General features: G+C 39.7%; 1 protein-coding gene across 1 annotated transcript in view; it reads left to right on the top strand.

Annotated features, from left to right (window-relative positions):
• gbe1a (glucan (1,4-alpha-), branching enzyme 1a) overlaps nt 1-16,280 on the top strand; it is a 140,865-nt gene that overhangs the window by 80,295 nt on the left and 44,290 nt on the right. The window contains exons 11-12 of the mRNA XM_079861623.1: nt 9,657-9,767; nt 9,953-10,124. Of these exons, the coding sequence (XP_079717749.1) occupies nt 9,657-9,767; nt 9,953-10,124 (283 nt within the window). The remainder of the gene's footprint in view (nt 1-9,656; nt 9,768-9,952; nt 10,125-16,280) is intronic.

The raw sequence follows: 16,280 nt of genomic DNA, 5'->3' as shown, positions 1-16,280 counted from the left end.
AAAATCCTTCTGGTCTCTCTGGCTAAAAGCACTCCACAACCCTTATTTGTTTAATTCATATCCTGGTGCTGAGCTCCATGTGGCTGTTGATTTGATTAATTTGCTTAAGCAAATTAACTCGAATTATCTAATACTTTTCCATTACCCCCACCCTCGTGCTTGTCTGCTCTCAAGAGGAACAATTAAAGCTCATCACGCATAATTGTGATGGGAAGTTGTTCTGATTTTGGCTTCCTCATTAGAGCATATTGGAGTTTTAGCTTCCGGTGGATGAATTATGTATCGATATACTTTTATTTCTCCTCTTGTGGTCTGAGAAGGAGAAATTTGAGAGGGAGTTAAAAATGGAGAAAGGGGAGGTAGGGTTTGATTATCGCTAAGGCATATAACTCACTTTCTCTTCCCATCAGACTGAACTGAACTGCACTGATTGTGTGTGATTGCGGGGAGCTGTGTTTGCAGTAATTAAGTCAACGGTTGCACTTCCTGTTTGTTTTGTTAAATAGTTTTATGGGAACTATTGTAAACGTACGACGAGAGAGAAGAAATGTTGTGCCAGCAGTACCATTTCAGTTTTGATTATCCACTGAATGAGATGCATTAAGATGTGTGCCACAACGTGCGCCACAATTTACAGAACGTTTAAACGGAAATTTTGTGACTAAGGTTACACTTTATTGCGATGGTCCACTTTAGACATTATACTATTTGGTGTTAGGGTTTGGATTAGTAGAATAAGTTGCTTATAGTCAGAATGTCTGTACATGACAGATGACAAAATTGTAACTGGCAACTATACGTTATGGTTATTCTGTTAGTTAGAATATTGATAAAGGATATGTTGTTGTCAAGTAAGTTTAAACCATTTAAACCAGTATAAAATTGCATATTATTGTCCCTCATAACCGGTAGTATAACAAGCCTTTAGGCAGACTTAATTGTTATATGCCAGTTTGACATGACAAAAAACTACCCGTTAACATTCCCATTTTGATTCCCATCTCAATGGCACTTGCTTGGCGGCTTTAGGATCCCCAGATTTTAACTCTGCCATCTTTGCTCATGCTCAGTTCTTCTTAATATATAAATTGTGGCTGTTTTAGAGAAGTCTTCACAGACAGCTGTCGTAAAGCTTTGTCTGAAGTGTATGTACTCATTCCTCCCTCTACTGGACAATTGAGGAATTACAGCTGCACATGACAGCAGGGAGCCAGTCAGCACTTTGCTTGTGCTTCAAAACACATTTGGTTTTCTCTTCTCTCTCCCTTTCTCTTATCTTCAATGTCTCTTTAGCAATTATATTTTATTTCATAGGCTTTAATGGCATAGTCATATTCAGTGCTGTCAGAGACATGACACAGCAGTAGTTTGCTTTCTGTATGATGCGTCAAAGATGTGATGTTCTCACTGGGACACAAGATTGAGTCCAGCCAGCATTCATTCATTCGCTCATTCATTAATTCATTCATTCGTTCATTCATTCATTCATCCGCATCGTTATAATTTAGTTTTTATTGCTCATCATCATGATGAATGTTCTTATATACTGTACTATTATTGTCTTCTCTATTAGTCTAGTCTAGTAATTATAATTAGACAGTATTTTTTAGAATAAATACACATTATCTGCTTTTTTTAATAATTATTCATAAAAAACTTAAAATGTGGATTTTCAGAATAAAAACACATTTACTTAATTATGAATAAATTAATAAATAATTGAATTATGTCATTATTATTATTATTATTATAAAATGAAAAAGTACATGAAAAAATAAAAATAAAAACGTATAATACATTTAATTAAATGTTTACTTATTTATTAATCATTTTTCAATTTAATTTGGCCTCCCAATTTAAGTTTCTAATTGAAGTTGTTGCTCAGGTTTTGTCAGATTTATCTCACTTAACTATAGTTAAATAAAACCTACACATACACATCAAGATTTTCTAAACTAGAAACATTTTCAAAAAATAAAATAAAAAAAATGAAATCCTCAGGAAAGTCAGAGAGTCCGAATATTGATTGGATTTGAAGGCGTTTAAAGACTTATTTAGTCTGTGTGTGCTTTGACCTTTTCGACCTCTGGGAGTTGGCCGGTCCTGTTGAGATGACACATCATCTATTGATTTGTCTATATGCTCTTCTTCTCCTCATAAACAGTGCATTCCTGCATTTCAATCTGCCATTACAAATTTAAATTTAAAATACATGTATGATCTGCTAATGGTAACGTTCACTTACAGTACGTAATCTATAGTAGTAACGGCAAGGTCAAACGATCAGATCCCAGGAAACGCATAAACTGATAAAAATGCATGCATTGTACTCTTGGAAAGAAGCATCAGGGTAGTTCATACGTTATGAGAAAAGATGACATATTCTTTTGAAAGAGCAAATGAACTGCTAAATGAGAGCAGAAACCCATTGAAAAGACAGATTACAGTCAGATCTCATCCTTGCTTCACAAAAGACTCTTCTCAGACTGCCGCTGTCTCTACATCTTCTAAGAATTTCTGTGTTAAAGCCATCCTACCGGGACTCGTGTTTCTAATCCTATCCTTACATCCCGTGGCTCAGAGGCACTGACATCTCTCATTGCTGTTCAGCGTGGAATATTTATTTGAAGAATGTATTCGCGTTTTGAGGGCCTGCGAGAGTGAGAAACTTTGAGTTTCCAAAAGCAGTTTGTGGTTTCTGCCTCCATCTCATCTACATCCCTTGTGTTAGCATTTTTAACCCTGTCTCAAATATGGAAAAACTTACTTTTTATCACATAAAAGTGTCTTGTAAAAAAGGAGGAATGGTTTCAGAAAGGGAAACCACTTCGCTTTGAGATATCAGTTGCTGCTGCTCTTTTTCTTTTGTTGTTTCGTAGTATATTTGGAGTCCCGGAGTCCTGTTCCTCTGTTGTTTATCTCTCTGTGTTTCATGTTGCTTATCGGTGTCTTCCAGTTTTTTGGTTTTACCACAAGTTCGCTCGCTGGACAAGGATTTTTTTTTTTTTTTTTTTTATATATATATAACTGTCAGTTATTCCCTCCACTTCTTCTTAATTTGTCTTTGTGTAGCTTATATTAAGAGGAAATGTGAGCCAAAGTTCTTGTCACATTCAGTGAACTGTAATGAATTATACAGCACAACACAACAAAGACAGCAGACAGGCAGACTGCAGCATATTTCAACTGGAAAGATCTTCACAGATTGCCTTTGTTAAGCAGTGTAAGTGTGCTGGCAGGGCATGTAACACACTGGCCTGATACACTCCCTCCACAGGAAACCGTTCCGTTCTTTTGATTTGATCTTTTTAAAAAGAAGAAAAATAAACACGGCTTCTTGCTTTGACTTTGAATATATGTGATTCAAACTTCTGACAAAGAAAGGAAACTTTTCTGTGCCAAACTCTTTGACTCTCGCATGAAACATACTTCATAATGATGTTATCACATTTAATGAGATTTTTCATCTGTAAATTACAATTGTAAACATTTATTCACTCTCATGTAGTTCCAAATGTGTATGACTTTGTTTTCCATGGAACACACTTGAAGCTATTAAGTGAAATGTCCAAGTTGCTCATTTACAATGAAAGTGAATGGGGACAGCAGCTATCAAGCAAGATTTTAAGTGAATGGCTTTAATTTCTCTCGGTTCCTCACAGAAATCTATCGAATGGCTTTAGAAGTCTTGGGCCACTTTTATTGTACTTTTTTTGTGTCATTTTTACAGTTTGATGGACACAATCCCCATTCGCTTTCATTGTATGCCCTCATAAGAGTGGAGGTTCGTTATTGGCATTTATGATTCGATGAAGAACATTTAATATCCATGGAAACTTTACATTGCATAAAATGTTATTTAGATTATTAAAATGTTCTTCACATTAAGAAAAAAACTAAATATTATTTTAAGAACTGTTTACTGAAAGGTTCTTTAGGGAACCCCAAAAATGGTTATTTTATGGCATCACTGCAAAAATCCTCCTAATGGAATCCCTGTGGAAGTGTGGAAAATTTCAGATTGAACTTTCTAACCTATGTGTTCCATGGAATAAAGAACGTCTCGTTTTACGTTTGTAACCCTCCTTCCCTGAAGGAGGGAACGGAGACGTTAAGTCACAACTAAACTGACGAATTGGGATTTAGCTGAGAGCCCAATCACCTTCTAGTATAAACTAAACGAGCCAATGGACATTGGTGTGCGAGTTTTGCATCGCACACCCCGTCCCGCAAAACAGGTATGAATGGAAGCGTGCTTGCATTGCACATTCAAGTTTTCAGTTGAGGAGCTGAGACGGTGCTGAGGGTGCTGGAGGAACTCCAATAGGGTTCGCCAGCTGGGGAACTCACCTGAGGAGCCAGATAAGCGCACGTATCCGGTCTTTAGGAGGGGAATGGCGCTGCAAGCGAGACACCGAGCGTGTCCCTAGTGTTTACTGGCTACTTGTGGCGAGTACACAGGAGGACTCTGGATCTACACGAATAATTATAAAATGTTGCAGACGTGTTGGGTGTCGCCCAGATGTCTGCAGATGTTTAGGAACCTGATGATCAGGTCATGCCTTCCCACAGATTTACCATCTACTGCCTTGTGATGTGCGCAATAGTGGCAACAAACACTTTCAGGGTGGAGGGAGACAGGCTTCGCTCCAGCCCTTCCTGCAGGAAGTAAAGCACAGCTCTGATTGGGCATCTCCAGGGGTCTTTTCGGTGAGAAAAGGACCACTCGACGAACAGGTTCAACTTCAAGACAAAAGTGGCTCATAGAGGGCGCTCTCGCCGAAGTTATGGTGTCCACCACCGCCTGGGGTAGATCACCCAAGACCTCCACGTCCCATCCAGAGACCACACGTGGAGACTCCAGAGGTCTGGATGCGGGTGCCATTGGGTGCCCCGTCTCTGAGAAAGCAGATCCTTCGTCTGAGGAATGCTCCAGGGAGGAGCTGTCTGAGGAGCATGAGTTTCAGGAACCAGGTCAGGTTGGGCCAGTACGGAGCAACTAGCAAGACCTGACTTTACAAAGTGTCTGTGTGAGTAGGCTCACTGGGGTAAACCACCTGGGGATAGTCTCCATTCTGAAGCGTAGGCTGACGTGAGAGCTCGTCGGCTGCACAATTGAGCACGCCCGGAATATGAATGTCACGAAGCAAACTCAGATGCTTCTGACTCCAGAGAAGATGGTGGGCGAGTTGCGATATGGTGGGCGAGGAGCGTAGACCTCCTTGGTGTACGCAGCGGCCGCAGTGCTGTCCGTTCGGACCAGTACGTGCTTGCCTCGTAGCGGCGTTTTGAAGCGGCATAGCACAAGCTGTACTGTTAGCAACTCGAGGCAGTTGATGTGCCAATGCAGTTTTGGGACTGCATGCACGTTGTACGTGGCACTCCAGCCGGTGGTGGAGGCATCCGTGGAGACAACAGCATGCCTGGACACTTGTTCTGGGGGAACTCCTGCCCATAAAAATGCAAGGTCTGACCATGGGCTGAAGGCTTGGCGCCATCTCGGGACTTGGCTGTGAAGCCATTGCTGAAGCGGCCTCATATGAAGCAATCTGAGCGTCGTTACTGCAGCCACGGATGCCATATGCCCCAGGAGCCTCTGAAAAAGTTTCAGTGGGGCCGCCGTCCTGCCCTTGATCGAGTTCAGGCAGTTCAGCACTGACTGAGCACGTTCTTGCGTGAGGCGTGCTGTCAGGTTGACTGAGTCCAACTCCATACCGATAAAAGAGATCCTCTGCACGAATTCACTCTTTTCACAGTTGACCCCAACCCCCAGATGGATTGAATGTGTGAAGCAAGACCGCTTCCATTAATATCCGCTTACAGGGCGGGGTTAGCAATGCAAATCTTGCAAGCTATTGTCCATTGGCTCGTTTAGTTTACACTCTAAGGTGATTGGGCTCTCAGGCGAGATTTACATTTACATTTATTCATTTAGCTGACGCTTTTATCCAAAGCGACTTACAATTGCTATATATGTCAGAGGTCACACGCCTCTGGAGCAACTAGGGGTTAAGTGTCTTGCTCAAGGACACATTGGTGTCTCACAGTGGATTCGAACCCGGGTCTCTCACACCAAAGGCATGTGTCTTATCCATTGCGCCACACCACCCCTATTCACCACCAGATCCCAATTCATCAGTTCAGTTCTGACTTAACATCGAACGTGACTGACTGAAAGGGAAAGTCATATGGGTGAACGTTAAATGATAAATAGTTTTTATATTTCAGTGAACTATACCTTTAAAATTTAAAGTATGGATTAATAACAGACAAATTGAATATTTTTAGTTATGTTTATGAACATGTTCCACAAATGTGTGTGTATATTTAACATTTTGTTATGTTGGACTACCCTCTGTCCTCTACTGTATCACATATGCATGCATGAATTATCGTGCTTGTTAAAATGGCAAAATCATAAACCATAACCTCGTAACAAAGGTTCTAATTAAATATATAAACAACTTTCTGCAATTGTGTAAATCAGTTTGAAAACTAACACAAATCTGAAAGTGACTTTATGTGAGTATAAGTCATTTTTGTTTTGTTTTCCATGCATGGTCACCGCTCCTTTATGATACAAGGGCAACGAGGCAGTAAAACCATTAATGAATGTGCTGTCCCTCTCCAGCTTGTGATTAATGCTGTTTTTTAGTTTTATGGGATTCTTCTTTGAGTAAACGTTCTTGAACATCAAGATCAGTAGTCAGGATTTACAGCTCATTATCAAATACTTATATTGATATTCAGTAAGAAAACAATTTAAGATAGGTCTTGGAATTGGATTGTTTAAAAAAAAAAGTGCATTTCATACCAGAATGTAGTCAGACAAATTTTTCTGGCTTTTGGTAATTTGGCTTTTGGTTAACATTAACAAATAATTTCAGAGGCAGAGCAAACCATTACATTTTATGAAAGATTACGGAGACATATTTTTATTTGAAATAATATGCACGGATGAATCAAGGACAATAAAAATAGGGACTTGTTCAGAAGGTAAATAGAGTCAATTTTAAATTCATGTTGACTTTAAATGGCAACATGTCCAAGTTTGGGCATTAATAACAGCTACTAGAAAAAACAAAGCATACAAGCCATCATAAACTTAAAAAGCAAGAGCTACAGGAAGGAAAATAAAGAGATTAAAAAAATGAAGAGAAAAAGCATAGGACTGTTTTCTCTACAGCAAAGCCCCAAGCGAGAGACGATGTGGGAGACTCTTTTAATCTCAGTGAGAACTTAAAAAAAAAAAACATGAAAATGTGAAAGAAAAGACAAGCAAAAACAACCAACTGTTAAAATGTCACCACAGCATCAATGCATCTCTCCTCAAAGGAGCCCGATCCCATCACAGGCTTCGTCCTCTATCTGTAAATCGCATTGCTGCTAATGACAGAGGGAGAGTCAGTCCCATCAGGGAGAGCTGGGAACGGTCCTATTAAGGAGAAAAAGTACTGTTTAAACCGAGAAGTTTCAGAGGAGCAGTTGTGAAAATGTAAGTGGAAGATGTCTCCCCTTCCACTGACAGAATGAGAAAGCGGGAGAGAGATGGTACAGATAGAGAGTGGGAGGCTAGGAGAAAGAGTAGATGGCAGGGCACAGACGCATTGATTGGCTCCAGCTCGCCTGTGGGCTCTGTCGATTGTGCCCCCTCTTAAAAGGTTGCAGTGTTATTAAAAGGTTTCCTTTATCTGTCCGTCACCCTTCTGCTCTAATGATGGTGAGCAGGAAAGGAGGAGCAGAGAGAGATGGGTCTGTCAGAGTCACTTCCTTCCTGTCTCTTTGCTCCCTGCAGTAATTCCCTCCACAGCTGTGCTAACATCCTACTGATGTTACATACTGTATGTGCCATTAATAGATGATTATTTGTGATAATGACTTATGATTCTAATTGTATTTGTGGTGTTTTAGACCTTTATTATGAAGTATGCACTGCTGGAATAAAAAAAATGTAAGGAAGGATTTTTTGCATATTGCTGGTTTGGCTGGTTTTCTAGCGTTTGTTGGTGTCTGTTGAGGCAGTGTGAACATAATAGTTATTTTTCATAACATTTTAAATCCAACTGCCAACTTGTTTGTTGGCGTTTGTCTGTGTGGTGTGAATTGGTCTTTAAAAGCAGCTAAACAGACCTACCTACCTAACTAACTAACTAGCATGACCAGGCTGGTAGAGCAGCTAGAACATCTGAAGACCAGATTCCCAACCTATTAGTTTAGTCTGTTTTGCTTTTTTGTTGGTGGTGTCCCAGGGTGACCAACTGACAAGTTTCCAAAACCCCTTTAAAACCAGCTAAAAACATACTAACTCTACCAGCTTGACCAGGCTGGGAAGCTGATCTTCAGATGGTCTAGCAGGTTTCCAAGTGACCAGTGGCTGACCAGCAGAGAAATGGCCAAACCCCCTCTAAAGCTGGCATTTCAGACCTGCCTAACCTCTTTAGGCTGGTTTAAGCAGTATTTTTTCCCACAAGGTCAATCCAGGGAACATTATGAATTATTAACAACTTTTTCTATCACCTTCTCTCTCTTTCTCTGTTTGTCCTCACCCCCTCACCTTATATTTTCAAACAAACTCTAAACAAACACCAGCTTCCTGACTAGCTATCAGTATGCTCTGAAATGTTTATAAGATTAAATGATGTGCCAAATGAATATGCTCACCAGGGGGAAAAATATCCAGAGGTAAATACTCATAATCAGAAACAGGTGTCTCGCAGCAAGCAGGTGTTTGTGTTCGTTAAAGAGAGTTCGAGCAGTACAGAGACTTTTATCCTGTGTTCTGTCACAGGGTGCCAGACTCACTCTACTATCCAGCTGTGCTCGTTGACCCTTGGCCACTCAAATCGTGTCCGATCAACACAGAGCACTTGCAAGCTAGAAACAGTTTGGTAGGTCACCTTTTGAGAACAGAACTTTCATCCTTGGGTTCGACTTTTTTGAATTGTGAGCTCGTTCTCAAATAAGTCATCAGAGGACAACGTAGAGCACTGATCCGGTCAATGACCTGAATACTGCTCCACTGAGTCCAAACATAGCCATCGACCCACTCCTGCAAAGCGCGCCAAATCACCGACACAGAACTATGGTCGGTATTGGCAAAGTCAATGGGATTCACCAGCTCTGACCATTAATGTGGTCAATGAGCCAGTCTTCCACTAAATACAGATTCTGCTTCAAAAAGGCTGTTCCAAAACACGGGATATGGGAAAGACAGAGGCCAGGGGATGGGCATCCGAATGCAGGGCGCCAATCTGGGATTTCACACATGAAGGATTCCACACCTGGTCTGTAGAGGACTCTTAGGCTATTGAGCTTGCTACTTTGAGTTTTGTCCCGAGTCTCGCAGATGCAGCTCTGACCTCAACTTGACACTGTAACAAACAACGAGCAACCCGAGGGGTCTGCCTGTCATTTCCCATTCAAAGACTCATGTATCCTACCCCAACTGATTCAGCTTTCGTGCAAGTGCAGAGGATTTTGCACGCAAGTGCCGTGGTCAAACTGTGTGGGTTCAAATTTAGCTTAGAACCTAATTATGTGGTTCTTAATTTTGTTCTTTTCATCCAAATATTGTTGATGTTGTAGGAAATAATAACCGAATAGGACTTGTTAGTGAACTTTGTGTCCCTTTTTGTTTGCTTAATTTTTTATCAAAGGTCCTGAAGGATGTTTGGGATGAGGACTGGGATTTGGGGAACATTGTCTACACTCTGACCAATAGAAGGAGAGGGGAGGCATCTGTCACTTATGCTGAGAGCCATGACCAGGTTAGTAATTTGTCAATTTTATAAAAGATTTAGCAGAACCTTCCTTTCTCAACCAGCTGCACCAGACGGACAATGATGATCAACAGTTTTGCTGGTCACCATTCAAAAACACTTTGGTGTAACTACAATGTTTTCTTTACGTTATACAAGGTTGCATATGCTCACATCTCTATGCTTGTTGTTAGGCGTTGGTTGGGGACAAGTCACTGGCGTTTTGGCTGATGGACAAAGAGATGTACACCAACATGAGTGCTCTTATTGCCATGACGCCCGTTATAGACCGTGGCATCCAGCTGCATAAACTCATCCGTCTCCTCACTCACAGTCTTGGAGGGGAGGGCTACCTCAACTTTATTGGTGAGTCTCCTTGGAAACCAGTTTTGCTAGATACTTGATGCTTTGCTATAATATGCCTCCACTGAGGAAGAGGAAGTGGGTTTGTTGCCGTTCTTGGCAGGCATAAACAAGTTTTGTAGTGGTTAGGCATATTGAGTTAGTCTAAGCGTTTGTGCTGATCATATATTTTTTTAATCTTCCTCATAAGAATTTTACGGAATGGATTTCAAATGGTTAGTTCCAAATATTGGTGTCATTGCAATTAGCATTTCAAATAAAAAGCTGGATATTTATACATTTCTGTGCTTATCACTTTATAAAATAATATACTATCTCATACTCTTGTTCACCAGAATGTGTTACGTTCTGAAGCCAGAGCCAGTTCTTGGCCAGGCGAACTGGAGCCTGGCGCGAAATGTCTGCGTGTTTCCACAGACTTGAGAAATGAACAGTGACATAATGCTGCTATGTTGTTTACCTGACTATAACCAGTGTAAAAACAAACATTGCATGTCTCAGTGTTTGTTTAGGTATGCAGCACTGGCATGTTGTGCATTTCACAGTACCAGGAGTGATTTTAATATTTAGACATACAGAGGAATGTTGCACAATATGAATACATTTCTCAACAAGACCACCATAGACAGACCATGTCGGTGGTGCTATCAGAATAGTGGCCTAAAAGAATGCAAAGTAAGTCTGTACACACATCACAACACAGGAAAAGAAACTATGCTCAGTTGTGCCGGGCCTGAGGCTGTAAAAGATTGCTGTCTAGATGAGTAAAGATGTCTTTCATTACAAGCGCACTCCTCTTCTATCAAACACATAAAAGCATTTCACTTTGTCTGCTCATCCATGTCTGTGCAACAGTACTAAAAACAGTAATATGTCCAAAGGTCACCATTTTTGAATCTCTCCATCTGCAAATAGTAGGTAAAGGCACTTCGGTATAATTGCACACAAAGGCGAGTGGTAGAGCACATTCAAAAAGGAAAAAAAGGAAAATATGCCTGACACTTGAAACAGTCAAGGCCAAACACAAACAGCATTGCCATCAGATCGATGGCGAGGCAGTCATTTAGCCCGCGTTGAGCGAGAACAAATTGTTCAAGCAAAAGAATCAATCCGACATGTCAAGCCTAAAGCTCCTCATCCTCGAAAATTCCTCTTAACTCAAAGTGAGAGAAAGGCCAGAGCTAGGGAAAAAAAAACATTTTGTGAACATGGAAGAGGACATACCTGCATTTTAAGTGGAAATTGTTTCCATAACATCAAAAGTTTGCTCTTTTTGGAAGGCCCAGGATTTTGTGTGCTCATCGTTATATATGCTGTGCTCACTGTGGATATACATGACGTTACATAAACTAAACCGCTTAACTATGGTTGACATTTTTTCCATGATGATGCAATGAAAGAAAACCTATATTCTTTTCCCTCTTGTAAACAACCCCTGTAAGACATTAACATTAAAAAAAACACCTCAGAGTTAGAAATTGGTGTGACTCACACTTTTCTTTAATAAATCAAATTGAAATGCTTTTTATAATTTGCCCCAATAAAATGTGACTCCCAAACTGATTTCCCTCTGTTCTAGTGAGTAGACGAAAAGCAGAACATTGTATTTTCTTTTTAGTAACTGAATTATGAACTAGTGTAAACTGCGTAAAGAAGCACTTGGTTGAACAGAGCGAGTTTGTCCTGGCTGTGCAGGTGTAAGACTAGACTGCACTCCTTCTCAAATCAATGCTCAGTTTTGCTCAAATCCATCCACACAAACACATTGATCTCTCTCCCCACTAACGCTGTTAATTAGCATGCTGCGGCTACATCATCTCCTGCACCAGCCGACACGCTGGCACAGCTCTGTAAATATTCCAGCCTGCTTCTGAGGTCGCTGTTTGAATCGTGAAAGCTTCTTCAGGCGTTGCAGATTAACATCCGTTGGTTCATGGAGATGGTTATGGTGCACGTCCATTCCTCTCTGCCCTCTTTCTCTCCGGATCATTGTGCTATTGGACATTGATGTTAGCACTGTTCCTCCTCTGATTAGTAGTTCTCTCTCATTGACTTTGGCTCCTCTCCTAGGAACTAGAGAACTGATCAGAAATCGTTATGCATGTCTGCCTCTGCTGTTTGTTATTACAACCATCATTGCAGGTTGCTGTTATTTAGGCTGTGCATGTGCATACATGAGCTTAATTGGGATTTTGGAGGTGGGAGGAACATTATGATCTGGTGGTGATCGTGGTGCCCTGATAAAGTATGTTTTCAGAAGTACAATAACACTACAATATTTTCTCTCTTAAACAGCTCATTTCTTATTCCCAACATGCCAGCAGAGCAAATAATCCACGAATATAAATCTGCTATCATTTGGGGTTAGCGTGAAAAAAACAAAAAGAAAAAAAAATGAACGTTTCAAGTTAAAAGGAGGTTAAATAAAAACAAGAACGAATCATCCTGTCACTGGTGTATGTGGAAGAAGCAGGAAAACACCAGTCCTGATTAATAGAAATTTCAGCAGGAGATCAGAGAAGCATTAGCCTGACAGCGCGGAGGCTGCCAGACAAGGCCTGAGAAGCACACAGGAAGGCAATATGCCTGAAGAGGCTTTAATTGAATTTGAAAGGGGTGCCATTTTCTTTGCGCAGTGAAAGAGTTTCATTTGTGGGCGGGAAGCGTGGGCCTGTATTTATTTATTTACTCACTGTTTCAAGTGCCTCTTCAGTCTTTTCCAATGGAACAGGGTAGTTTGAGAACTCAGAAACAGGGAACAAAATGTGCTTTTCCGCTCTTCTGTTTGTTTCGGATATCTCTTGTTAATTTGACTGCTCTTGCAGTTGTCCTTTTGTTTTACAAACATCAAGTTCTGTTCCTGCTGGCTCACTAGCAAGAACTTTTGTAGTTAGAACATAGAGATTGATTTGATAAAAGACCTTGTGGGAAACCCAATTTAGGAGCTCTTATTTCTGTGTATCATTGATGTAAATGTGACTAAACTTGAAAACAATTTGCATTACATGAACTTGAAGCTGAAGTGAATATTAACTATTGACCTGAAAGTGTCCAAACAAACATGTTTTTGTGAAATATTTGGCTTGAAGTGTGCTTTGCAGTCTTTCCTTAAAATAAATGCCACTTTATGTGATATTTTGGTATTTACTACAAAGGCATATGTGCATTTTAAGGGTGTCATAAGTATCCAAACACATTTTTGGGCCAGTGTGTGTTATTTGATTTGTGGTGAAGTAAAAGTTTTCTCCTACTGGAATAGAGAGGAAGTTATTCCTCCTATTAGACAGACCCCTATTCCACCTAATTAAGACAGGAAGATGCAGACGGCAAGCAAATTGCACACTAAACAAAAGCAGCCAGACACACAGACTGTATATTTAAAAGCACCCAGCTAAAGTTGGCTCCAGGTTATTAAGACAGAAGTTTGGAGTGTTATGTTGGCAGAGGTCTTACCCAGCATTCTTAACAGGGAAATCACAAGGTTGCAGCCTTTGTGATGCAAAAGAGTCTTGATCTTGTTGTTTTGTTGTCTGAATGCCCCTCCTGTGACTATCACAAACATAATGCAGAAAGTAACTTTTTGTATGTATAAGCATATTTTTTTGTATAAAGGTATAAAATTAGCATATTCAGTTGTACTTGCCAAGGCAAACGCTATTTCTGTCAGCACCAATATCGTCGAATACGATTGACAATTAGCATACAGTTTGGATTGGCGGTATGGTTCCATTCCGGGCAAGAACTCCCTGCGCATCCATGCAGCCTAGCATGGATGAGAGCAGGGAGAGCAGCAATAAAAAAAACCTTAGGGTAAACAGAACAGAACCAACATGAATGTATAGCAGATATAATTAATTCAAGATTTTAAAGTACAACATAATCGAGAATTTATTCTGATTCAAGGGGAATCAGAATGCCAAATCCTGAGTGACGAGAGGAGGAGCTGGGGATGGAGGAGGGTAATTAGCTCCTGAGAAATGCGATAGCTGCTGATAATACTGAATGAGCTTATATATGTACAGTATACAGTGATAGGCGTCATATTCCTATAGGTAGACGTGGATCAGCTGAGAGTCAGCTGATGCAAGTTTGACTAATGTGACCTGCCAGAACTGACGCTACGCTTGATTATTATTGCTTATACTTCCGGATTTAAGTGAGTGTGCTATGACATTTGACTGGACTTAAGATGGTTACCTGGTGGATGATAAAATTGCCATAAAAACCAGAAGAAGGGACCCTGGGTGAACTCTTTAGAAGTATGAAGTGACACAAACTAAACTGCTTAACTATTTTTTACTTTTTTTTCCGTGATGATGCAATGAAAGAAAAACTGTATTCACTTCTCACGTATAAACAACCCCTGGAAGACATTAACATTTGAGAAAAAAAACAACAACAACCAACTCGGATTTAGAAATTGATGTGACTCACTTTGGGGGGGGGGCTTGAAGTTTTTATATTCAACTGAATTTGGTTTCCAGATACACTTGACTGATCATAGTATCCTACAGAGCCAATTAGATGTGTGAAGGAAGTTAGAAGCGTACAATTAATTACCTGTTGTTTTGAGAGGTAATTCAATCATAACAGGTAGCTTTGAATTAGGTTAATTATAGCTGGCTGAAAATGCAATTTCTCATGAAGTCACACTTCATTTATCACATACAGTACATTAAATATTCCTCTCCTTACATGGATTGAAAAATGCCTGTCGTTCTCAGAACACACATTGTACTGTTTGAGCTCTACATGTCCATGTGTTTGTTTGTTTGTTTGTTTTATTCTCAGACCATAATCCAGATTGAGTCTCATCTTTTAGTCCTGGCTCTGCTAGGGCCGCATACAAGTCACATTATCTTTAACAGTGAAGGCAAGAGCTTCTCTCTTTGACTTCAAATTGACACTGAACTCAAAGACCATCTAATCTCCACCTTGCAGCTTGTTACACATGAAAGAGATGGAGAGCTAAAAAGAAGTCCATTTCTTATTTATGGGTTCATTTGGAGGGCTTTTCATGCAAACTATTTAAATCCCATTGCAGCTCACCAGGATCTTTGGCCTCACGCTATAGTAACCAAAGAGAAACTTGACTTCAAACATCACTACACGTCAGATCAGATTATTGGCTTAGTGGAATCTTAAAAGGGAAGTGTGTGTGTGCGTACACGCTTTTTGTGTGGTTATTTAAGGCCAGACTGCCTAATCAAAAATTAAAATGGTATGCTTACTTTAATTGACAAATCTGACTCCGTCCTATTCAGAAGGTCTCAGTGGGGAATCCGCATGGTCATGGCCTGATGTTTTTGATCTTGCTGCTTTTGTTGTCTTAATGCACTCTTGTGACTCTTACAATTGAATGCAAAATATGACGACTTGTATGTATCAGCATTTTGTAAAGTGGTAAAATAGGATATTTAGTGGTGCTTGCTAAGGCAAACATTATTTCTGCTGCTCATTCATACAGGATTTGGACTTGGACTTTTTGCACCATTTGAGCTATTGACAATTTGACATGAATGAGACCTGAAATTGTATGAATTTTCAAGGAGAAGTATGTTGTTTCTTTTCTCAATGGTCGATTCTTATCGATTTTCAACTGAACAGCCAAAAAAGTCCATAGACTTGCTCTGCAGAGACATAAGACCTACATGTTCAAAAGTTTGAGGTCAGTAAGTTTTTTTTTTTTTAAATTGAAATAAATAAATTTTCTTAATCAGCAAGGATGAATTAAATTGATCAAAAGTAGCTGTAAAGATGTTTACATTGTTAACAAAAAAAAAACGATTGTATCATAAAAATCTATAAATTCTATAAAAAAATGTTTTATTTCTCAAATACATTATTTTTAACATTCTATTCATCAAAGGAACCTTAAAAAACTTATCCACAAAAATATGAAGCAGAATTTTTTTTAGCATTGATAATGTCAAATTGATAATAAGATCTGTTTCTTGAGCACCAATTCAGCTTTGCCATCATATGAATGAGTTACATTTTAAAATATATTCAAATAGATAACGGTTATTTAAATTGGGAATAATATTTCACAATTTTACTGTATTTTAGATCAAATAAATGCAGACTTGGTGAGCAGAAGAGACAAAAACAATAAAAAGAAATCTTCCTGACCCCAAATTTTGATCAGTAGAGCATAAA

Source organism: Squalius cephalus (assembly GCF_949319135.1).
Source record: "Squalius cephalus genome assembly, chromosome: 24".
Taxonomy (NCBI): Eukaryota; Metazoa; Chordata; class Actinopteri; order Cypriniformes; family Leuciscidae; genus Squalius; species Squalius cephalus.
The sequence above is the reverse complement of the archived record's forward strand: the minus strand, read 5'-3'. Positions and strand labels throughout refer to the sequence as shown.